Genomic DNA, 25428 nt, shown 5'->3' on the forward strand with positions numbered 1-25428 from the left:
ATCCTCTCCTTCCATCGCCTCCTCTGTCGATTACAGCTCAAATTTGCCCAGCTTTTTCTTTTATTTTGCCATGCGAGTAGATTGTCGTTTTATGAACTCGCAAGGACCTGCATTTGGGGCTTGACTTTTGCCTTTTTGCGGTGAGCATCTGGTGCTCTTGGCCTGGTCAATGCCAGCATAACAACAACAACAGCAGCAGCATGGACAACAAAAATGGCAAGAACAAGTTTATCTAAATTGCCATATAGACTGCTGCAATGTGGAAAACGGATCCAAAGCTTGTGGCCTGCGGTTAAGCTTGAACTTCTCCCAAACCCTCGAGTTGCCCCACCTTCTGTCCATACACGTATCTGTATCCGTATCTGAATCTGTATCTGTATCTACGCCTTCGTTACGTATTTGCTTTTTACATGCTTCCTTTTCAAGTTGATTTGGGTCAATGCTGTTTGTTTGCCATTGTTTTCCTTTGCTGCCTTGTTTTTATAACTTTGGCAACGAGCTGAGTTCGTCTATCTACTCTCCTATTTTTTTTCGGACACAAACACAAAACTAATTGGTTTGTTAATTAAAATTTTGTTGAAATAATTTCTCCCATACTCCACCAGTGCTTGTATTTGATTTTAGTACTTGATATGTGTGTTATACCAAGCTTATCTCTGATCTCGTAGAGTATTATTTTTAGGTCTGTGAAAGAGCTTTTCCTTGCACACAAAAAAAAAAACATTCTAAATTCACTTTACCTTTCTTCATAGGAAAGGTGCATACTTTTCTGTTTTCTTTATTTATGAAATATTTTAAGACTATCGGAATTGTGTTTTGTGTAGCTGGTATCCATAACCAAAATGAATTTCTAAATTTTTCCCGCAAGAGGTTGTTGCAATATTTGAAGAGAGAATTTGCAATGTTTTATGCGAATATTCAATATTGTTTTTGTGGTAGCAAAATCGATGTTTGGCCCGGAATTTCGATTTAATGGTTGCATAAGGCGCAATCCTTTCTGCTTTACTTTTACCCCCAAATCCTTGGCCATTGCAATCAGCATTGCACATTCTTGGCCAAATTGCTCTGTGCTGAGATTAGCCCGGGCCAAAAGCAGCAAAGTAGGAATCACCTGGCTCGCCTTTTTTTTTGTCTGCCATCCAGCCAGCCATTCAGGTGGGTGGAGAAATGGCAGGTGAGGAGGAACAGTGCCAGAAATAACTGTTAATTCGAATGCAAAGGCAACGTGCCAATGGCCTACGAGAACCAAATGTCAATGCAAACACAACGAGCTGTCTTTCTGCCACACTGATCATTCAAACATGGCAACTTGATTAGATATTGTTGCTTTAGCTGCTTCGATTTTTGGCTTCTCATGTGTTCTTGCTACACGGAAAGAAATACCAAGCACATGAAATTCTAACAAGTGAAACATTTTCAATCTCTACTTTGAGAATTCATGAAAAAATTAAACACATTAAACGAGTTATTGTAACACGTTCCCTTGACGCTCCTTAAAAAGTATATTTTGATGTAACTTCTGGCAATGCATCGATTTTTTCAGAGGTCCTGGGGCCAAGATTGAACAAAGTTGCCATTAGCCTGTGTGTCGGTACAATATGCCATGCCATTGCCATTGAATGTTCATCGACAGTGGCTACAGCAGCAGAACCAGAAACATTCAAAGGCATTGCAGATGTTTGCCAGAATTTGCATATTTGTTTGGCAGCTTCACGTCGGAATGCATTAAAAGCAGACAGATAGAAGGACATTCAGGACGAAGAGATTGGGTTGCTATTCTTAGTCCTCCGGAGAGGTATCCTTCGGCTTGCACTTAATAACATGCCAAATTGGCATGTGAACAGAAAGCAATTAAGCAACATTTTCATAATGAAATTCACGTTGAAAAAGTTCACATCATAAATTTGCTTATTCGCGAGAGTTGATTCATTAGAAATGAGTTATAGGTTGAAAAACGATCTGAAAGTCAGTGTCATGCGAGGAAGAAAGTTGCCCAAAGGCTCATATCAATGGCCTGAATTTGTACAAACTGCCCTCGTATTGCCAACATTATCCGCTTTCCCATTTCATATGCATGTAAATAATGAATTGACAACAGCAAACTGTAACTGTGAAGCCGTTTCATTGGCAAATGTCTATATAAATTGCACTTGATTGGCCTGGATTCAATTCAGCCAACAATGGCATAAATTAAAAGCGTGCCCAGCCCTGAATCCGAATCCAAAAATCAGGCCGAAGCCCGAAGCTTTACGCCCCCAAGGCATATCACTCATACGCAGCGTGAGCCGGAGACCATTTGGCATGTCACCTTGTTGGTTCGGTTTGTTTGTCCATTTATTTGTGTGTCCTGTTTGCCCAACTGTTCTGTCCTGTGCTGTCCTTTGCGTCCGGCGGTCCTTTCTGTTTGCTTGCCACTTTGCCATTATTATTTATATTTTTTCTTGTTATTTATTTAAATGCTGTCCCTTCCTCTCATTTGTGAAAATTGTCGCAGCAAATGATTTTATTTGCGAAGCCATAAAATTTTCATTCACATTTCTATTTGTTTGCCATTGTGTGCCGGCCATCAACAGGATTTTAGAGCACACGGAACAAGTTCGGAGTTTTTACTGCCACCGGAAGCTATGGACATGCCTAAGCGGCTTTCGTTGCTTTAAGTTTTGTCTTCTGGCCAGTCTAAGTTTCTCCTTGCCAGAGTTTTCGGCCCGAAAAGGGGGGCCTAATGACCTTCTGTACTTTGCCGACTGCAGTTCGGTATCTGCAGACTACAGGATTTGCACATGGGCACTAAATTTGCCCGGTTTTTGTCAGCACATGAGCACATGAATAGCATGCAATATCTATAGTGACTGTCCGTAAAATGAAATGGCCTTTTTTTTTATGCCAGCTTAAAGAGCAAAGCCGTAAGTAGAATGATAAATATTTTAAGGTTTTCAAATGGATTAAGAGCGTATAATTCTTTTGGCTTTAATTTAAAAATTATATCCTTTGAGAATTTTGATCAATCCTCAGTCGGAGTGATTAAATTCAGTTGCTTTAATCCTTGCAAAACTAATCCCATTTTTGTATTTTAATTAATGCGCAACATTAATGTGAAAGCCAAGTCTACGAGGCCTTTTTTGAATTATTTCGTATATACTTTCAATAAGGTGATTATTAAACGAGCCTGAAATTAATCCGATACTCTGTAATTTTTTACCACGAAATAAGCTTATATTTTTTTATCGATTGTAAATAATCCCAGACTGTTCTTTAGCTGCCCACTTCAGAGAATAGAGCTCCATATTTATTAACATATACAGGAGTATATATGGAATATCCAACATTGTTTGACCATCCACGGAGCCGGTACTGATGCGGATCCAGGCGCCACAGCATAACTAACTAATTAATATTAATGCACGGAGAATGCTAATTATGCTGGCACACAGATACACACGCTCGCACACCCAAACACGCACACACACACACACACACTCGCAGGGGAAAGGAGAAAGCAAAACACAAAGTATTTTGCACACAATCGTATGAAACGTGAGCGAGAACTCGCAGAAACGAAAGCCTGGGCCAAAATGGAAAAAGTTTTGCATTGAAATGCAAGCAAATTGAAATGAGCGAGGAGGAGGGCCTGAAGGACTCGCAAAAGGGTGGCACTGGGTGGTAGGTGGTGGATGGTGGACGGGCTGCTCGGTGGGTGGAATCTGCAAAGTGGCTGGGAGGAACACGTGTTGGCCATTTCAAAAATGTAAACGTCAGCGAGTCCATCACGGACAGGCTGCTCCGCCCTGCTACCCCTTCGCCACGAAGACCATCATCCAACTGCAGACGCTTATTTGCTTATTCATAAGCAAACATTAACTTAATTTCCATGTGTGGGAGGAGAGGCCGCTTGTGGGCCAACACGAGATGGGTAGTCAGCGAGTTGGGGCCGAAACAAAAAGCTTTCGCGAAATGTGATTATCAGTGCTGGGCCAACAGCTGCCGACAGCTGCTTAATACAGCCGACTAAATATAATGGGTATGGGCTTTCGGGGGGTTTCAAAACGCCGGAGTTACCAAGGACAATGGGATGCCAGTGAGTGCCAAAATAATGCACTCAACGAAGCAAGTACGCAAAAAATGACTGGCAAGCGGAATAAGCAGATATATACTGTATTTGGGAATTCATAAAAAGGTTTTGTTTTCTTTACCTTTTTATGAATTTAAATCAGCTTAGAAATTATGGTGAATCACTACCGTACATAGTATTGTATATATTTACTCACTTGCGAAATCAAGTTGAACAACTGGCTACAAAAATGGATGGTTGAATCCCTTTACAGGTGCGCGAAAATTGACGCCACACATGCAAAGTAGCTGCCAGAAGATTCACAACATCGCGTGCTGCAACTGCAACACCAACTCGGCCAACAACAGCAATGCGTCAGTTGGGCAAATAAACAACACAACATCAACTGGGCTGAAAGTGATGGCGGGAGTTAAAGAGAGGAGGGGAAAAATGGATAGCAAAATTTGCCGAGCAAACAGCAGCCAACATCTATATAAATTTATAAACGAAACACACGTAGCAACGTGGGTATGTGTTTAAGGATAAAGCGCAAAGTTTACAGACACACATATGTGGAGACAGGGGCGTAGCTATCGAAAATGAAGAGGATAATTGAATATGTCATTATACCATACCCTGTACATTCCTTACTAAGATGGCTCTTCTCTGCGATTCTCCCAGTTAAAGGATCTGTGCAAAGCAAAACTCCCCCCTATTACCCCTTTTATTGCGCCCCTGCTTCACATTGTGCTGTACATTGAGGCCATTTTGTTAATATTTAATATCAAATAAAGGCCCCAGAATGGTGCACAAACTGCCGCCAGCAGTGGAATCGAAACCGAACTGAAAATGGATAACCAAGTTTTGAATAAAAGGCCAGACTGCGGAACCTGGCAAGCCCCACAGGGCCAGGACATCCATCAAACTGACCGCAGACCGTCTCACATGGCGTATGAGCAATGTGAGTGTACGGCACTTAAATGAACCGAACTGCAGGACGTGCCTTAAACTACGTCCATTTATTCAACGCACTTCTGTGCCAGGTTAATACCCAATTACTGTGCAAATTACTTCAAGTTCTTCTGGCCCCGAAAAACTTTTGTCTGTCTACATGCGTTTGCCATTAAAGTTTCACATTCCACTGTAACAAAAAAGGTTCAACTTAAAACGTGTCTTCACCAGCTTCGAGTCTTGGCAGGCGCTTTAAAGGTTTTTAATAAACGTCATAAATTGCTTAAAGTTTTCCCATAAACGGGTGCTTCTAAAATACTAGAAGTTCGTTTCGTTCGTGATGGGTTTTTTTTTTGTTTTTCAGGTGCCTGTGGCAGCCACACAATTTAGCAAATTATCTTGATAGTTTTTAGCTTCACTTTAGGAGGTGGAAATTTTGTGGATTTTTAATGCAGATCTTGGATGTAGACGAGTCTGTGGATTATTTGGCCGAACGAACTCTTAGCAAAGTCGGAATGAATTTGCAATGTGTCTTTCAACTTAAAGAGTTTTTCAATTGCAATTTTTACACTCTTAAAGCCGAACGATTTGAATTTAAATAGTGAGGACGAAAAACAAAGCATATGCTCATATCACATGAACTTACTGGATCCCCGCAGGACTCATCAAAAATATAAGAGACTGTCCGCCAAACCCGACTGCTGATCCCCTTTCGTCCTTTTAATTTTTTTGCTAACCAAAAAAACAGCGCACTTTTGGGACAAATATACGAGTAATGTATGCAAATATTTATGTATTCATGTGGAGGTGGCTGTGGGTGTGGGTGTGGATGTGGATGTGGGTGGGTGGTTGTCTAGTGCCGACTTACTGGGCAGGCCAACAATATGGCTTGGAGCCACCGAAAAGCGGACGCGAGCGCCGTGAAAATGGAAAATGGCAAACAGCGGACAGAGATTACAGTCTAGCGCCCGAAGGAGCGAGGCAAACTTTTACTTTGACATATCACAAACTCGCACACACCCATGTGAATATTCAAAATGAAACACAAAAGCAAGGCAAAAGCCTGATGCTTTTTACTTTGACCGCCGTTGGGCACTCGAAATGCTCGAAATGCATATGGGCCCGCCTGCTTTCGCATAACCCCATTTTCCCATTTCCCCCAATACAGTTTTCCATTTGTATTTGTCTCGCTTTCTCTCGCTCTCTCTCCAGGGTGTGTTCGCTTTTTAGCCACAAAAAATGGCTGCAGTACGCGCAACTAAACACACAACAAACTTTGGTCCACAAACAGAAGAGATGCGGTTCTCAATGCACGCTCACTTTGGCATTTGCAGCGGGTGCACTCAGAAAAATTACCAAATACTTCAAAATAAAGAAACAATATATATGGGCAAGTCATATTCATATTTTCCTAGTTCTTGTTCATTATTTCAATTTTGAATAGGATCCATTCATATACGACTGAACTTTAGTTGCTTTGAATTAAGTTTTTTGTTGCAACGATATCAAATAGGTTTTTTCCAATACATCCACTTAGACCCACACTTGCGTGCTGCATTGGCATTTCTTTTGAGAGCAAAAATGCCTTTCAAAAACTCAACATTCAAATACGCAGCCAAGTAAAAGTGCGAGTGGTAAAAGCGCAATTTCCTCTTGAAATCACCGCTGCGCCTCCCTGAACTCCGATTTTCCCCACTCAATACCACCACTTTTTTCCCCCACTTTCCGTGTTAGCCATACAGTGTAAACCATTTCTGTGAGAACTTTGATTTGTGGCCCTCCAATGAAGATGGATTGTCGGGTCTCTGAAAAAAACAAGCGCACAACAGAACAAAGGACTTAGTGGAACCTTTGGCTACGAGTGTTTTTCCTAGAGAATGCCTAATGAAAACCATATCGAAAGTGCTCAAATGATCTGACTATGCTCAATTAGGCAGTGATTTATTTGAGACAGTTTGAACAAGACTCAAATCAATTTGGCTACACAACTTAACTGGCTTCTATCAAAAATTGAATGAGACATTTTTCTTTAGAACTCGAAACACTTTGTTTTTTTTTTAATAAACTTAAGTATAGCGCAGTTTTTAATTAAAAACCCAGAAGTCTGCCCAACCACGCCATTTTAAGCACTTACAAATAAAGTGAGCCGGTAAAGTTTAAGCCATCTCTGCTTTCTTTGTTCCGCATAAGTTGCTTACTTTACGGGCAAACTTTAAACAAATCTGGCCGTAGCCGCCATATGTTTATGAAAGCGCTTGGCTTTTGAGCCATAATTTCCAACAATTTGTTGAGCTGGAGGCTAGAGGGTCATGCTGCTGCTGCTGTGTATAAAATTACAATAAATCCTTGCATTTTAGCTGCAAATAAACAAAGATTTGCAGCGCCGAAAACGAAGTCTGAGCGCGCTAAAACAAAACAGAAGGAATCGGAAGGCCAAAGTGTATGGAGGAGTAAGGAGGAATGGGGCCAGGACGAGAGTGCATGCAAAGTAGCATTTTAAGTTGGCCGGAAAAGCGGAAAAGGCGGAAAACGTTGGGGGTTTTCCAAGAGAGCCTGGGAACTGTGCATGCTTCAGGATGTTAAATCAACATGTAAGCATTTAATGCGGCGCTCCAAAGCTGAAAAAGCGTAAAATTCCCCAAATGACCATAAATTTCTGTGTTTGGCATCGCAATTGTTGTTGTTACCCTTTTGACCTTTCGCCGTCTCACTCGCTCCTCTCGTCTTCCGTCTCCTTCCCCCGCATACAGCACATATATACATATAACTGCCGGCAAGTGTAGAGAAATGGAGAAAACTTCAACAAGCACTTGTAAAAATAAATGGCATTTTGGGTTATGTGCAATAATAAAATGGAAATTGTGCAAAAATATTGTCGCCTCTACCAAAAATTCTGGACTGCCAGTGGAGCGAACAGGTGAAGGGGGGATTTTTGTAAGAGAAAGGGGGCCAAGGGGTAAGAAGGGACGAAGGGGAATATCTGGTTAAGCTGCCTGCTTGGCCTGGCTAACTGGGCACTATATAATGGCCGATGATGTACGTCCTTGTTAATTTTAGACCCTGTGTTGACAGTGAATCTTTCGAGAAATTGTTTGGAAAAATATGAATGGGTTTTCACTTGTTTTTGGGTGGGTGAAATCGCATGGATTGTTGTTCGAGGGTATCTTTTTATTGAAGCTTTGTTTTATGGTCATAAAAAATGCGTTTGCTGTTGGTATTCAATGGGTTCAGCAAAGAAGTGGATTAATGGAATTTTAGATGTACGCCATAATCGATAAAATATTGATAAATGCGAAAAAATGGATATAGTTACAATAAATATGTTCTAGCATTTTGCAGTTACTGGTAAATATTAATAGGTCACGCAAATTGTTAAAGTTGAGGAGTTGATAATCAATTTAAGTTTTACTGTCATGTGGATGCTTTTATTTGATCGCATAGACACAATTTACCAAACTAAGAAGCAGCGTAATTTACTTTTAAATGTGAACTCGTATACTGGTGTTATTAAATGATATAAGTTAAGGACTCATACTTCAGAAACTTGAATTTTCGTTCCCAACTGTACCTGCTAGTTACTTTATTATGACTGCGAAATGAAGCAGCGTACTTGACACGAAGCTGATTCCAGGCAAAGTTTCTAATTTCACGCCCTCCTGACAGCTTGGCATCCTTTCTCCCAGGATCTCCCCCGCAGCGAGATGTCAACTTGCCATATGCAAATGACTTGCTTATCAAATAAAGTATTTTTTTTTGGGGCACGGTGTTCACCGGTGGGGTTACGGGGCTAAGGACTTGGTTTGCTTGCCCAGGGAACAATGCGTGCGAGGTGGTACAACTGTGCGTATGCGCAATTTTCACATTGTTTCAATATCACGCATACGTTAAATTGTGACTGTGCATGTGGGTGGAGGGGAGGGGTTGGTGGATTGGGGATGGGGGCATGGGGTTTTCGGGTAGGTGCTCGTTTCGGTTTGTCGGTGCTCTCTGTTCGGTTTTTGGTTTCGGTTTTTCGCCTCTGGCATTTCCAAGTATGCACAAGTAATGTGTGAAAATTAAATTTTTCGTGGCTCCCGCAAAAGTGTCGGTCTGTCTGCGTATGTGTGCGTTTCCCCGGATGTGTGAGTGTGTGCGTGTGCTTGTGTATATTTGCGCATTTATGTGCATAACACACACGTTTGCGATTTTGTGCTAAACATTACCATTACGCTCGCACCCCCAACAAGCTCAGGAAAAGGGCGTGAAGAATAAAACTTAATTCAATCTGCATATCTTGCTTCACTCCTCGTCATGCTGTTGCTGTTTGCTGTTTAAGGAATATTTAATTAAATTTCGCCTGGTTATTGTTATTGTTGCCAGGCGACAATTCTTAATTGAAAGCCCCTCCGCAAAAGTGATTATCATTGAGTTTGGTCCTTTGATTTATGTGAGCACTGCGAGACATAAAATTGCCACACCAAATGAGTTGAGCGTGTGTAGAGCCATTCAAACGAAGTATTATGTTAGGAAATTTAAGATTTATGGCGGCTTATGGGGGCGCAAACAATCCACTCCTCCTGATTCCATTACTTCTTTGGCTCCGCACTTTACATAATTGATATACACACGCTCCCCATGGCATTTCCCCCCCATTAACCGCATCAAGCTTCATTTGAGTTCAATCAAAGCCGAAAGCCGTTCAATATGAATGCCAAAGTCCAGTGTCCAAATGCCATCGAATCGGTCGCCAAGTGACAGCCACAAAAGCCACAGAAACCTTTTTGCCTGTCTGCCAAGCGTGACGCAAAATTGCAAATGTCAAACGCTTCGCAAGGATACAGACCCCAGAATGTTGGTGCACCGAAAGAAGTTTCAACCTCGAAAGAACTTCTTTTATTATAAGTTTTGCCTTCTGTGTATGAAAACGTACAATATACTTTATATTTCATGGGAATATATTTTATATTTAAGACTTAAGATCTTAAGGATAATCACGCAAATTGGTTCACAACCTTTGTTGTTTCTTCCAGTGCCATTTGTGTGTTCGAACGATTTTAGCCGAGGGGTGAACGTTTTGGTTTCCCTGGAAAGCCGCAAGCGTCTGAAACTTCTTTGTCCCAAAAACTTGGACTAATTGAGTTGGTTTAACCGGAGAAACCCGATGCCAATTAGCAAAAGGGAATTGATTTGAAGAGAGCGGGTACACTGAACGTATGGTAGTAAAAACAAACATTAAATTTGCCAGCAAATGCCAAATGCAAATATCAAATGCAGACATTAACAGAATCGTTTGGCAGGCAATTTAATTTAGCTACGAAATGTTGTTGAAATTACAGCTCGGAAAATTGCGCAAAATTATGCCAAAAGTCCTTAGAGCTGGCATGTCGTCCTATCTTCCTTGTTTGTGCAGGGAAATTGTAGCCAGAAAGGAGAGGAAATTCTAATGTAAATTTCATGCCAACACATAGCAAAAATTTTGGGACACGAAAATGCAGCAGCAACGCCAAGCTATTTGATATCTCCATCCCGCTCGCTCTGCTTCCCCCGCTTTCCCTTTGTGTATATATGTGTGTTTGTGTGCGTTTGTGTGCTAGTGTGTGTACCGGAAATACTTGGCATGCCTCATTGAAGCTCGTTAGCTGACTTATTGCTAGAGTCTGGCTAAGGATTCATGTTGACAGCTCATGGCGGCACTTTCAATTGAAATAAATCCCCACAAACACACCAACACACATCGAGAAAATACGAGTGGAAAAAATATACGAAATTTGCCAATTTGTTGTCATGTCCCTTTTGCCACGCCCATTAGCCCATTACACACACACACACACAAATACGTGCGAAGAAAGTGGGCGGAAGATATCGCATGGCAGACCAGAGGCATTGTCAATACTTGAGCCTTTTTACAGCTCATTCACAGGCTGCCTTCGGCTCATTTCTCATGGCTTTTCCATTTCCCTCGCATCTTGCGCCCCACCAACCCCTCGTCAAGTGTTTTTCAAGTGGAGATTAGCACGATTCCTGTGCAGCTTATGGCAAGGATGCGGCCCCTTTTATCAGTTCGATTGGTTTGCTTGTTCAACTGTTTTCCTTTTGCCTCAATTTCTTTGAGTTGTTTGCCAAATAAAGATTTGACTGGTTTACAATAAGGCGGGAAATGGTAAACTTAACAAGATTCAATAATATAATACTGAGTCACATGCATTGAAAGAATTAATCATTCCAAAGGGAAAGTTAAACAATGTCCTAAACATATAGTACATAAATAATTTTATGATAGTTCCCACACTAATTGCCACATTTACTGCAAGGACTGTCCAACATTTAACGATGTAAAAAATGGGGCTAATGCCGAGAGATATAAAAAAGAAGGGAAATGCGTCGAAATAGAATCATTCGCACCTGTAAAAGGGCATTAAAAAAGAGCCTAGAGGTGTGGGCGGTAGGTGGGTTTGGGACTGGGAAGAGAGGATGCGAGTAGCAATCAACAAGAAACACACACGTAGAGTTGCAAACAAATTAGAACACGCACGAATGGCCTGGTCACAAAAGCAATTCGATGTGGAAAGAGCGTTCCAGGGACGAGGATACAAAAACAGGACAGAGGAGACGATCAAAGCCGAACTGACGTGAGTTTCTGGCAACTTTTTCCCCAAGTGGTATTAATATAATTGACTAGATGCCGCCACTAGGCGGGGAGTACCAGAAGTTTATGCGGAAAATGCAAAATAAGGGGACAAAGATGGCAGACTAGGAAAAACGATGAGAATTGGACGAGGCTATTATCCTCAGGCTGGCGACTGACTGACCACCGGGGCGTATACGTAATTTAAGGAGCTTTAAGTCAGGCCCAATCGTTGGCAACAGCCACGCCGTGTCGAAATCTGTCCCCCGCAACCATTCCTTGCGGGGATCAGGACACCATCCCACCCAGAGCTCCACCTACACGCACATCTGCTCCTAAGCCGCTGCACGCACATGAAATATCCAGCAAAAAGTCCTTGAGCACGGCACACAAAAATAGAAAAAAAGGCAAATCCAGTGGCGGGGCCAACTCGAACTGGCACTTAAGAGCGTCGATGTCATGTCGACACGGCGGGTGGGGTAGAAAAAAAGATCGGAGGCAGGAGCACACTGAGAGAAAAATTGTAAGCTTAAGAATCTATTCTAGAAGTTATTTGATCTTTCAAACAAACTGTATAGACTTAACATATTTGTAAGGATGTTCATGGTGTCGTAGTAAGCTGTCGAGCTAAATCATTTTTTAGTTTATGATAGCGTTTGATGATTTTTTCTCAGTGCACAATAGGCAGCGGCAGGGGCAAAAACAGCGTCAAGTGTTGCCGGCGCCTAAAGTAACTGAAGTCGGCAAATACCGCGATTCGGATGGGAGGGGAGGAAACTGGATAGGATCTGGATGGGCGGGGTGGTGGGGAAGCGGGACAACTGACACCGTCTAAAACGGGCGACATGGAGTTAAGTGGCGTAAAGCGTGTACTTAATCGCTTAAAGCATTAGAATTTGAAATTGAATATCATAAAGGATATTCAGAAGTGCTCGCTCCAAAAGAACTTGCGAAAAACGAATCCATGCAAAACAAGAAGAGCGGAGCAGAAAAAATGTTTAAATAGGGCACACAGCAAATAGTTGTAAAATGTTTCCACAGAAAGAGATAGGAGCACTGGGTGCGAAAGAGAGGGGGGGCGAGAACATTTTGCAAATAGTTGAAAGTCTGTGTGGAGTTGAAGGAGTTTCCCGGCCGTCGAATTGACGACTCGTAAAATTGTTTTAAGGTGCGACATAAAGTGTGAATGGCGGCGGGCTAAAGGACGGCGTTTCCGGATGATAAACAAATTGTTAAGGGGACTTCATTTTTATCGCAATTGAATCAATTTGCTGACTTCTTGCTGAAACGGCGATAAATTCGGTGGTTGCACATGACTAGACACGGCTGAAATCAGTACGAATTTCCATGCAATTTAATACATCATTGTAAAGCTGCACAAATTTTATGGAAGTTCAAAAAAATATCCTGTAATAACAGTTATTACCGCGACTAGGGCAATATTTTTGCAGAAAAATTACGCGGCAATTAGTGGAATTACATTAACAACAGTTTTGATTTCATTCATGCAAACAATTTTCTCGAAATTAACTGAAATAAACAATGGGCTGAAATTTCAGCCGAAAATAATGGATAAATGTTGTAAAATTTTAAAGTGATTTAAAGTCCATCATTTTGAACGAAAATTTATGGCACAAAAACTGCAATCCAGCTTTCAATGGGCAACTGAAAGAGCAAGAAGAATGATTTGCGGAAAATCCAAATGCGTGTCCGCCCGCCCAGATGGCATTAAAAATGCATGACATTTTGACAATTGATGGGCCAAGGAATCGATAACATCAAATATGCATTGCCAAGGGGGCGACTTTGGGGCGGCCATCTGACAATTTGCAATTTGCTTTTATCATCTTAATTTGATTTGTAGGGTGTTTGTAGAGCGGGCCAAGTGGGCAAAGTGGGGCGGCTGGTGGAAGGCCAGCTCGATAATGAAGCGAAGTTGGTTAAATTAGCACAGCATTCAATTATTCAGCTCGGTTGGGAGTGGTCGGGAGAATAACGTCTTTCAATCTCTGAATAAATATACACTGGATTTATGTGTATATACTAAAGTATATTGAGTCCCGGCCGCAAAACGAAATAAATTGAAGATGCTGTCAGCTATTGTCTTAGTGTTAGTGCTTTTGAAAGCGGCTTGTGGCTTCATCGTTACCCTGGATGCCCACGAGTCGATGTGCTTCTACGACCACGCCAATGTCAGCGACAAGGTGACCGTGTCCTTCGAGGTAATGGAAGGTGGCTTCAAGGATGTGGGCGTGGAGATCGCGGGACCCGACGACGATCGCCTGCACTACTCCAAGCAGGACACCTCGGGCAGCTTCACCTTTACGGCCATGAAAGAGGGCCGGTACCAACTGTGCTTCGACAATCAGATGTCCACGCTGACGCCCAAGATCCTAATGTTCCAGTTTCACGTGGCCAGGGCCATTGATTTCTACATGGAGTCCTCGAAGCGAGGTGACGACGTCATCGAGCAGGCGGCGGTCCAGTCGATGATCAACCAACTCTCCGCCAAACTGGGAGCCGTAAAGATGGAGCAGGAGTACATGCACTTTCGCTATCGCGGCCACTTGGAGGTCAGCGATATGGTGGAACTGCGAGTCCTGGCATGGTCTATATTTGGACCAATGATGCTGATCATTACGGCCGTTCTGGAGGTATACTATCTCAAGCAATTCTTCGAAGTCAAGCGCGTGGTTTAAACTGCAGCGTAAGGAGCATTTCGTGTGATAAAACAGCCGCGAATGGAAGTTTATAGGATTTTAGAGTCTATATAGTATAACATGTTCTTAATATTGTTTCAAAGAATTGTATTATTGCTTGATTACAACTACCAATCACAGGCTCAAGCTTAAGAAAGTTGGAAAATTTAACTGCTGGTCTTTCCTATTGGCTTTTCTTTACCCTCAATTTGTTGCATATTTTACGCTTCACAAACCATAAAACTTTTTCACATCCGGGGGGCTGGTTCAAGTATCCATAAAGTTCACTTCACCTATATGGAGTGTGGCCCGCATTGGATTAGCAGTGGAAATTTATGACGGGTGTCCACACATGGCCAATACACCAGTCGAGTCGGAAACTTATCATATTCATTCACAACTTTCTCCCTCCGCTTTCTCTGCTCCTTGGCAAAACAAAGCCAAAGTTTTTGCCTCTTATTTACGACAATGTCGCGTCAAGTTTTTTCCACTCCTCTTCGTTTTTTTTCTATTCCCGTGCTACGGGTGTATATGTATTGCCCTATAAAGTAGCAAGTTTTCCCTACATTTTTTCGTTGGTTGTTGCATAATAAAATGAAGCATGTTGTGGGAGCTCTCGAGACGCGGCATCTGCTGGCGCAAGAAGAATGAATAAAGGACACCCGACTTGGTACAATATTGTTCCCCAGCGTCAAATGAAAGCAAAAGTTCAGGGAGCAGGACGAGCGAGTCGGGAACGGGGCCAATGTGGTACAAGTATCCTGGCATCCAATGGAGCAGCACGCAAATAAAGTTCGTAAGGCAAAACAGGAAAGACAACTGAGGCCGGGAGAAAGCTAACTGGCCGCGAGGAAACCCGACTCCCCGAAGGATATTTTCGAAGAATTTTATTCCAAATTTACATTCTCTGGTTGCTCTAAGGCAAGTATGTATATTAAAATTTTAGCCATTTCTCATTTTGAAATATATAACACAACTTAATTAAAAAGACGGCTAAAATGTTTAATATAAAGAGAGCTAAAATTGTAAGCCATCTACCCTTGCATGGAAATCTATTAAGGACATACTTGGCACTTCGATTTCTCCGCCAGATGCTACTCAACATTCCGATGGCCCATCATGTCTCATCATTATCGCCTGCCAGGACCTCATGGCACCCGAGCCTCAATTATGTTTTGCATCCTTCAGAGCTGTTCACTTAATTGCATCACTTGCAGAGCTGCCGGGGTTAAAGGCAGTGGTTGCCCTTGGGTTGCTCTGGGTTCAAATGTCCTCCCCCTAGAAGTTCGCCCAGCTCAGTACTCCCACACAGCCATCGTGGCAATTCAATTTTCTATTATGTCAGGCCGAGTTGAAAGCAATGTAATGTTAATAAAATACTGCCACCAGCCTCAGTCCCAGCTTCAGATGGGTATGGGCATCGGTGCTCTAGTGCTTCAGCTGGAGCAACAATGGCAGCAGCACAGGCGGCGCGGCTGCCATGGCAACATAGCGTATACGCAACGTGGTGCGCCTTTGTCCTGCCTACGAGTATTTACCCGCAACACAGCAAACACACGAGCCATATGGGAAGAGGGGTTAGAGCTGTGTTATTTGACATTTATTTGCCATTTTGAACCACAGTGGTTGCACTACAAAAAATTATCTGAAATGGGGCACGGCTTACTCCACTTTAGTTACATCCATTTCTATTCAATTATATTCAATTTTTAATCATGAAAATAGCTGATCACTAATCGCAGCCTACTATAGCATGATTTCAAATATGTAAATCTTAAAGATAAAAAGAAAAATAAAAGTTGGGGAATTCCCAATGGAACCTTTGTTTTTCGTTTGTGTATATGGCGACACCTACCTCGTTTCTGTGGCGCCTGCATGGAGGATGGCGATGGCGTCGCCAGGCGCTCACCCACCAGCTGGAGGAGCAGCAGGAGCATCAACAGGCCACAGTTGAGAGCTCCTGATCCGGCGGCAGCTCCTTTGTTCCGCCCCATCGTTGGACGACGGGCGAGTCCACTGGATCCTTGACTTTGGTTTTTGTTTCGGTTTTGGTGTCGGTATTGATTCCACAATTCGCTGGAGCGTTTGCTTTGGTGCATTTTGGTTTTTGCACTTCACTTTCACAACTACCGTTTTTATATATTTCTCAGCGCCTATTTATTTTATTCGGTCATTGCATATTCTACTGAAAAATTATTTGAATTCGAAGGAAAAACAGCTATTGTGAAATATTCGTCAAATATTTGCTATGCTATTTTATTTGATAATTGCAAATGCATTTTCTTTTATCCCTCTTATTTTTATACGCATTTAGCCGGCCATATTTGCTATTAATTAAAATGCAATTTACTCTATAATTGATTTTTTGCTCATGGTCAACGTTTTTTTTGTCATCTCTTAATGGCTCATTGTTTGGTCATCATTAGTCATGGGAAATCCAGCGGGAACTGAAAAACGAGTAAAATCCCGTGAGGCGAACTGTTGGCAATCATTCTTCATTAGAAGAGGCTAGCATGTCAAGGACTTTTCGAGGACGACCGCAGAAATTTCGCAGCTTTCTACACAGCCTTCTTCTCAGCTTCTATTTTCTATTTTCTTTTCCATTTTTCGGCTGATAAATATCAAAAATTCACAGTTGCATTTCCATGGAAATTGGCAACACCAAAAAAGGAATGCAGAGCAAAAATACTTTTTTCTGGCAGCCAACTAAGGGCTGGCGACGCTCTGTGGAGCTTGAAAAATTGCAGCAATTAGTGGTGCCTGGAGGTCAACCAACCATCGAGCCAAAAAGGGCACGGACCCACACCAACACCAACACAGCCAGGATCAGGATCCGGTGCTGCAACCTGGCGACGTGAGCCAGCCAAAGAAATGTGGCTGAAATATTTTGGTAACGTTTTTTCGGTTGTTTTGGTATGAAATACCTTTAAAGGGGATTTCTTTTTTGGGCAGATTGAAAAAATGCTTGTGTGAAGCGGTGACATCGTTTTGTAATCTAGAGAATAGCTGGGTATTACATGGGATTTTTAATAGCCATGGTTACGCAATAACCGTTCACGATTGCCATCATCTGTCATTATTATTTATGAAGTTATTTTCATTTATTAAGTTTTAAGGATTCAAATGATTTGCAGCTTTGTTTATTTAACGCAACAAATGAATATTTCACGAATATGTGCATTTTTTTTTTTTGTTAAATTATTTGATAGACGCATTCCGTTGCGACTCATTCGGTTTCATATTTCATTAAAAATATACGCCCCTTCCATCGCTATTTTAATGATGAATGCCTGCTTGGCCAATTCGAAGGTATCGTGGCGGGTCGTTTTGTGGGTTCAGCTGGTTCAATATTTCAATGGGTCGCACGGGTTTTTATTGCACCTCTAGGCGCATTCAATTATTTATGCAAACGCTTCGAAGGGGAGCAACAAAAAGAAGCCGAAATGCGGCGGCAATAAAAATCAAAGTCGGGGCAAATTCAGTTGTGGCATGTGGCATATGGTGAAAAAGGGACGAAAACTGGAAAAGAATAACACAGGGACAAAAACAAAAGCCAACTGAGCGAAACCCACACGAAAATAAATGGGTAGGGAAACATCCTGATGGCCATTGACGGATGTGGCACGCGTTTCTCCTTTTATATTTGTTTTATCCTTATTTTTTATTTGCGGAGGCACTTTATAAAAAATCACGTAGCCGCCATGGAGTCCTACGTTGGCCGAGGCATCGAGCTGGCGCTGAGCTGGTCCCACCGACCATTGAGCATTGAAAATTTAATATTTAATCTTAACGAAGGACATCCATTACAATTACACAATTGAGCAACACGCACCACAAACACAACACTCTGTACACGTTGAAATTACGGAGCACTGCGAACCGCTTCTGCTGACTTCTGCAGACGAACTGAGCGCGAATTTAATGAGCTGCTTTGGCGAAATCCGATGAACTTACATACATCTATGTGTATGTGACAATCCGAACAAAAGCCACCACGACGACACGACCTCAGGCTTCGACTTGCCACGGCAAACTGGCGATTATTTCAGATTTCTCTGGCGAAAACGAACAGGGACGAGCCGCAAACGAAGCTGAAGCTCTGAATGAAAGTGAAGCTGATTTTCCGACGACGAGCCAAACTGAGCGAAACGGTAAAGCCCGTTTCGGGGGAGCGTGAAAGCTCTGATTTGTGCGTAACGCTCTCTCCTTTGAAATCTCTGGCTCTCCCGAACCATCTGACCTTTGTTTACGCCTAATCAGCTGTTCGCAGTTGGATTCGCACGTGGTCGAGGAGAACAACAACAAAGTCCGTGTTTTGATTCGGCATTACGTAAGTAAGCAACGCCACGAAATCGGTTAACGGTAAATTTGGGCAAAGGATAATGAAGGTACACAGTGGAAAAGTAACAATTAAAACATATACGAGTAGAAATTGTTTATCTTATTATTACAAATAATAATAACAATCAATTTTACTGTATTAGATTAGGTATATTCAACTACAGTTTTAGAAAAACAAAAAATCATCATCTTTATTTTGAACCTCTTGTTCGATCTACCATTTATTACATAGTAAATTCCAAATGACAAATGAACATGGTTTAATAATGATTCTTTTGAACCCCCTATGCCACAAGCCCACCCAAAGTGGTCATCATCGAGGGCGACTCATTGCGTGGACAGCTGGCGACGACCTTCGCATGCCAATCAGATTGGGGATCACGCCGAGCGTAGGAACTTGGGGCACGGACCGCTGCGCTCCACTGCAGATTCCGAAACCCACCCACCGTAACGTGCCCCCCATAACCTTTAAGTATAACGGTAACGGCTGAGTTTTAAGATGGGCGGAAAGAAAGGTGGTGGTATTTTTTATAGCTATCAACCATCAGCTTCAGGTGCAGGTAGTGTCCTGCCGCTGCTCTCTTTATTTTCTCATTTCCTGGCTATCCTCAAGGATGTGCGCAGGTGTCAGGACCAGAGGTAGGGCCACTAAAAATATAAAAAAAAAGGAGCCGGGGTGTGCCTTTTTCGTTTTATTTTGCTTAATTTTCGTTTTATGTTTTGACACCATTTGGTAAAGTTTTCCGCATCTCGTCCTGACACTTACAAGTTTGCCTCTTGTTGCCGTTGACATTTTTATACATCATCTGGCCTGTTGGAAGACATTTCCCCACCTGTCGGCCACCTTTAAGTGGCCCCATATCGTTTCGGCATTTCTTACATTGCTATTTAATTTCAGCCTTTTTTTGTGTTACGCCCGAAATGCAGACATAAGAGTTTTTTTGTTGCCCATAAAGGCAAGTGCCTTGGCATCCTCCAGCCTTCGTTTTATATTTTATTAGGCCCATATAAGCGAGGAAAGTGCGAAAAACAAATCTGGAAAGTGCGAAAAGGTGGGCCGCACTTTGATCAATATTGAATCAACATCAAAGGGATTCGATTTCAGAAAAATTACAGTGACTGTTGCACACCTTTGGGTTACCTTTGCCATTTATAACTTACACGGGCCATAAAATATTTAATAAAATCGTTACACAATTGATTTAAATGGGATAGAATGGTTCGATAAATGTATGTGCAAAAAATTACAAATTAATTACAATTCAAAATGGCCGCAGGCAGCCGCAATTATGTGATTTATGCGCCGGCTGTGCATCAGAAATCACGCATACGCCTCGTACGCCGCCCTCATTTTGCCAATGCCTTTGGCCATTGCAATTGAACACATAATAAATATTTATGCAGACAGTTGCTTGTTTTTCTACACACACACACGCGCGCGCGCTGTGCGTAATTACACAAACGCACCCACACTCGGATGGTATTTGTGTTTTCCCAGATTATTAAAGTTATTTTCTTTGGCCGCCCCCGCCCGCAGTTTCACCTGCTGGCACTTTTCCTTGCCTTGGAACCTTTTGTTTATGTTTACAAACATGAATGTATAAATTACGATGCCAGGTTTTTGTAAACAAAACGAGTTTTGCCTGCGGGCCGACAGAACGGAGCCCCCGCCTCCGGGCCACCGGCTTCTCCCGTTGGCCACATTTAAATATTTGCGCACGGAATTATTTTCCCTGGCATAAAGTGTGGCCAGGTAGACGTTTTACAAAGTCAAACAAAAGCTGCCACCGCCACCTCATCCGCCTGCCGAGCTGTTAACCTCTGACCCCGCCTCTTGTATTCCCCCTTGACAGGACGATTTGTGTCCCCCGTTTCCAGCCCGTCGTCTTTTCCCCACCCACTGGGTCATTGGGAATTTTAATTAAATTTAAATGAAGATTTATTACACTTTTCTTTGGGGGCTGCCCGACCTTCAATTGTCCTTCGATTAAGCCGCAATTGAAAGCAAAGTAATCGATTCAAAAACAAGAGCAATAAAATATACAAAAATAAAACATTTTAAATATACCTCCAAAAATACGTAATTCATGTGTTGTATAAAATTGGTTCACAATATTTGTCCATTATTACTTACACCCTTGCATATAAAGACAGTAAAGGATTTGAACAATCAAACCTAAAAGAGCCTCTTCTCCCTCATGGAGGGCGGTGGTCCATTGGTCGCTGTAGATCCACTATCCGACTCAAAGCCCGTGGGTCGCGAAAAGGGTCTCGGACGGATGATGACGAAGTGGCAGACCAGCTTGGCGTCCACCACCAGAACAGCTCCGCAGTTATCGAAGATGTCGCAGTAATTCGGGGCCGAAAAGATGGTGACCAACTGGCGGTCGGCGAAGAACTCGTAGCCATCCTCGACCACTTGGTGGGCGCGGACAATCAGGTTGAACTTGTGCTGCATGAGGAAGCCCTCCACTATGTTGGCTCCAAAGGTGAAGCTGACACCTCGATCGTTGGACGCCCACGTACCTGTGGTCTCATCCGGATCCGACCAGAGCAAATCGCACAGCAGCCCATCGCTGGGCACATCGGTGGGGCGATTCAGCCGGCGGATGTCGTCTAGGTTATTCAGATCCGGACTCAGTCCGCCGTGGACGCAGAAGATGCGATCGGCTATGATGGCGGCCACTGGCATGCAGTCATAGCAATCGACAAAGGAGCGCCACAACTTGATGCTATATCGTCGCTTGCACTCGTCGAAAAACCCATACACCCGATTCAAATCCGCCGATTCATGATTGCCGCGCAGCAGGAAGAAAGTCTCCGGATAGCGAAGCTTATAGGCCAAAAGCAGGGATAAAGTTTCGATGGAGCAGTGACCCCGATCCACGTAATCCCCAAGGAACAGGTAGTTTGAAAGCGGTGGCACACCGCACTGCTGGAAGATCCTCAATAGATCCTTGAACTGACCGTGCAGATCCCCGCAGATCTTTACCGGAGCACTCAGTTCCAGGAGCATCGGCTGGGATAGAAACAGTTCCCGACTCGCCTGGCATATATATGTGATGGTGGCCTCGGTTAGATTCCCGGCCCTCCGGTTTCCAACCGCCAGCGTCTTCAGCTGACCGATGATAACGTCCAATTGGGTCATTCGATTCTTTTCCTCCTTGGAGCTCTCCTTACCAGTTGATAAAACGGTCGAACGACGAGACATAGTTTGCTTATTTTTGCACTACGGTTGAAGTTTTGGTTTTAAAATGCTCACATTCGTTGGAAAAATGTCGGTTTTCGTCTGGTAACTTTTCTCACAGAAAGAAAACACAAAACAAATGGTACAACGTTATCAAAGCCTTCCCATCCTGCTGTAACTTAGGAAAAATATATTCGAAAGTCAAAATAAACACTTTGTGTAGTTTTTTCTTAAAGCTTAAGTAGTTAACTGGGATTTGTTAAAAAACTTCACTTTAAAACTTAATTGTTTCGGGTAAGTTTTTCACTCCATTTACTTTAACATTTTGTTTCTCTTTCCTATATTCCGACTCCTCTTCTATCCACTTTGGCACTATCTTTTGCCCCTCGACCGTTTCAATTATCAGACACTTGGCATAAATTTGGCAAAAACAAAAAGACGGAAAACATTAAAATGTTCGCTTTCGATAACAGAGCAAAAGCGCCGCAAAGTTGCTTGTTTACTCGCTGTTGACCCTTGAACCGCGTGGGCGGAGCCACCCACTCACCCTTTGGCCACTTTTGGCCACGAATCGGGGACCCAGCTGCATTTTGGCTACTCGTAATCCCGATTCACAGGGCTTCCTGCACTTGTAATGCGGCTTAAAAGAGTGAGCGGGAGCGCGGAGCTTTTTGATAGCATTTCGGGCCATCTAGGGTTTTAAGTTCCCGCTCGAAAAAATCCTTTATTTCGCAGCCCAACGCTTTCCTGCAGTTCTCGGAGCGCATTTTGAATACATTTTTGAATCAGTGTCGACACTGTTTGCTTTTTATGTCACTCTTTTTTGGACCCAGCTCTCAGATCTCAGTTCGGACCCAGCTCCTTGTGTCCCCCATCGCCGCCCTTTTTGGGTTTTATGCGATTTGTGTACTTCCGGCTGTAGTGGCTCCGCCCGGGACTCATGTGTGTTTTACCACTCGGGCAACCTAAAAACCACTGGCAACTTTGAAGCCCACCGACCCATTTGTCCCGCCCAGAATGTATTTAATTGCAAGCGGCGCTCAAATAGGATTTGTGCATTGTTTTCTGTGGTGGATTTAATGCATGGCCCGGGGAAAAACCCATTTCCTCGCCCACTCCCGCGCTTGTTTGCATTTTTTCCTCAGCCACCATTCGGAATCTATTTTAATGTCAGTTTAATTCAATGCCCCAGCGGTTCTCTAATGCGCTGCGGGAGCTTTGAAGGGTTCCCTTGTGCGGCAAATGTAATTAAATTGTGGCCAAAGTGGGATAATCCCCATCGTTCTTTTCGATATGGGTACTTACGGCATATATGGGACTATGTGATATGGTTTTAGAAGCAGCATTGAGGTTTAAAATCACACAAGCGATATGGAAAATGCAATGAACGCAATTTCAAATGTTACTACATTTGATCCAACCTAGTTTTTAGAGAGACGACTATTATTTAAGTGGAAAACCCTCTTTTCGTTTCCATCTAAATACCAATTTCAAGGAATTTCAACTCAATCGCCTCACTGGGGACTCAAAGTCGAACAGCTTTCAACCGTCTCTCGAAATCTGAAGCAGTCAAAGGCGCTTGGCTTATTTCCGTTTCCGCTTGCTGCCATATTTTCCGACCCCCTCCGCAAAGCAGCTCCCCGTTCTTACCTCAGCAATGCAATTTTCGACTCGCAAAAAAAGAAGAAAAGCAAAATCGCACGCTTGAATTTGGATTTGAAAAGGGGGAAATGCTGGGTGGAGTGCAAAAGGGTGTGTGGTTAGGTCAGCAGAACTGCTTCCCAGCTGCTGTTGTCGCTGCCTTTGTTGCGGCCATCCCATTGTGTCGCCGGAAATATTCAATTTTCAATTTTCATTTCGCTGGCCAGCAAAAATTGGCAAGCGAAAACAAAGGACGTGAACAGAGAGCAGAGCGAGAAAATCTGCTAAGCGCATCCAGCGAGAGGCAGGAGGTACATCAAAAAGGAATGCCGAATGGAAGAAATCAATTCAATTATTACGTTTTCATTGGATTTTCCCCTCTGCTCAATGCATTGTGCTGTGCGGAGTTATGAAGGTGTGCTGCAAAGTTGCTGTCAGAGCGACTTAATCCTAATGAAATGTGCAACACGGATGCACTGCACACTTTTTATACCAGTTGCTGCCACATTAAGGACACAAACTATCAGCTGACCGGCGGTGACATTGTCATCGCAACACAATTAAGCGCTCAACGGGTGGGCCAGGGTAAATATAAATTTATTGAAATATTATTTATGACTTGGAAAATTGCTGGAAGCCGCCTTTAATCCTCGTTACTTACCAGCCAAGTTCCCTGCTGGGCTTGCCTCGCTTATCGTTTGTTTTGGCCATTTTCCAGGGTCATTAGCTGATGGCAGTGATGATGATGATGATGCTGAACTGAACAGAACGAGGGGCGACCAATTCTTGGGGAGTGGGGACCAGGTCCTTGGGGGTCGCAGCTCCAGCTGCGCGTCAGACCACAATGAAATTGGTTTTTGAAAACATTTTGTAATATTATCGTATTTAATAAGTAAAATTCTTTAGTTGCCAGCTAGTTTATGGCACCAGCCAGCAAAAATTTGTTATTTAACGACAGGCTTCAAAAATGAAATACCGGAAAATTCACAGCAGAATAGGTAATTTAAGCCAAACAAGTTTTAACTTTTATTTCGTAAACGCTGCTGGTTTTGTTTAAGGAATCTCAACTTTAAGCACATCCGCAAGCTGGCCTGCTCAGAATAACTGTCAAGTGGAAGACCTGCAGTTGAGCCGTAATGACCCTTTAGCATCGGTCCTTTAGCATCGGTAAACATTAAGGAGAGCTCGTAAAGTAGTCAATTGAACCGCATTCCAACAGCTCGCTGACAGCCTCAGGGAAATATCTCCAAGCCACGCTGGACCACTTATTAAATTGGCCCGAAGCTTAAAGCCGAATGGCCGGAATATGGGGTCAGAGTCTGAAGACAGGAGCTTGTTTTAATTAAAATTTTAATTTAATTCCTTCCGGTTTTACATTTTTTCCTCCTTGTTTTATTGCACACACATCAAACGGGATGGAAGCGCTGCGGGGGCCAGCCAGACATCAAGTGGCCGAAATTAAAATCTGCTGCAAGCACTTGACACTTGGGTGAAGTCGGGGACTCGTTGTCAAACTGCAAACTACATAAGTGACAAAAATTACGCATACGCACTGTGGCCCGGCTGCGAAAATAACACGTATGATGAAAGCAACCAGGGCGCCATATATTGAAGTGTGTATGTGTGTATGTGTGTGGGTGTGGACGCTCATTAACACTTCGTCGAGTGGTGTGGCCCCAACTTGAAGTTTGTTTTTGAGAGGAAAATACGAACTGAAAGATGAGCTCAGACCGCGAAAGAGAGTGTATGTGTGTGTGTGGGCAAACAGTAAATCACTGAAAATAGCTGGCAAAATAAATTCCACAAAGATTTAGTAAGACATAGACACAGCCAGCGTCCTTCCACTCTTTTCTCCTCCATCACATTTCACACTTTGCGCCTGCCGCCAGGGAATACAGTGGAGCCTCGGTAAAACTTATTTAAAATAGTTGCTTGCCCAGAAAACAATTGTTTTGCA

The 25428-nt window shown here is 42.9% G+C and overlaps 3 protein-coding genes across 8 annotated transcripts in view; 1 reads left to right on the top strand and 2 right to left on the bottom strand.

Annotated features, from left to right (window-relative positions):
* LOC6735651 overlaps window positions 1-18361 on the bottom strand; it is a 52520-nt gene extending 34159 nt beyond the window's left edge. Inside the window, exons 1-2 of one of the 6 annotated variants that reach the window (XM_039291510.2) lie at window positions 18257-18361; window positions 16158-16487 (exon numbers count right to left, since the gene is read on the bottom strand). In XM_039291510.2, the coding sequence (XP_039147444.1) occupies window positions 16158-16401 (244 nt within the window). In that variant the 5' untranslated portion in view covers window positions 16402-16487; window positions 18257-18361. Of the gene's footprint in view, window positions 1-16157; window positions 16488-18109 lie in introns of all 6 variants that reach the window. The other 5 variants (XM_039291511.2, XM_039291507.2, XM_016181402.3 and 2 more) reach the window with 5 other exon arrangements.
* LOC6739482 (transmembrane emp24 domain-containing protein 2) lies at window positions 13579-14458 on the top strand. The gene has a single exon (XM_002076343.4). It carries the CDS (start codon window positions 13691-13693, stop codon window positions 14300-14302), a length of 612 nt encoding a protein of 203 aa, XP_002076379.1. The 5' UTR covers window positions 13579-13690; the 3' UTR covers window positions 14303-14458.
* Window positions 18362-20594: 2233 nt separating the features above from the next.
* On the bottom strand, window positions 20595-22018 carry LOC6739483 (serine/threonine-protein phosphatase alpha-2 isoform). The gene has a single exon (XM_002076345.4). The coding sequence runs from the start codon at window positions 21852-21854 to the stop codon at window positions 20820-20822; it is 1035 nt and encodes a 344-aa protein (XP_002076381.1). The 5' UTR covers window positions 21855-22018; the 3' UTR covers window positions 20595-20819.
* Window positions 22019-25428: the final 3410 nt, after the last annotated feature.

This window comes from Drosophila simulans, chromosome 2R (genome assembly GCF_016746395.2).
Source record: "Drosophila simulans strain w501 chromosome 2R, Prin_Dsim_3.1, whole genome shotgun sequence".
NCBI classification, from domain to species: domain Eukaryota; kingdom Metazoa; phylum Arthropoda; class Insecta; order Diptera; family Drosophilidae; genus Drosophila; species Drosophila simulans.

What these genes read in the sequence shown, in the direction of transcription:
- LOC6739483 (XM_002076345.4), bottom strand. Translation starts at nt 21,854, where the DNA reads ATGTCTCGTCGTTCGACCGTTTTATCAACTGGTAAGGAGAGCTCCAAG.
- LOC6739482 (XM_002076343.4), top strand. Translation starts at nt 13,691, where the DNA reads ATGCTGTCAGCTATTGTCTTAGTGTTAGTGCTTTTGAAAGCGGCTTGT.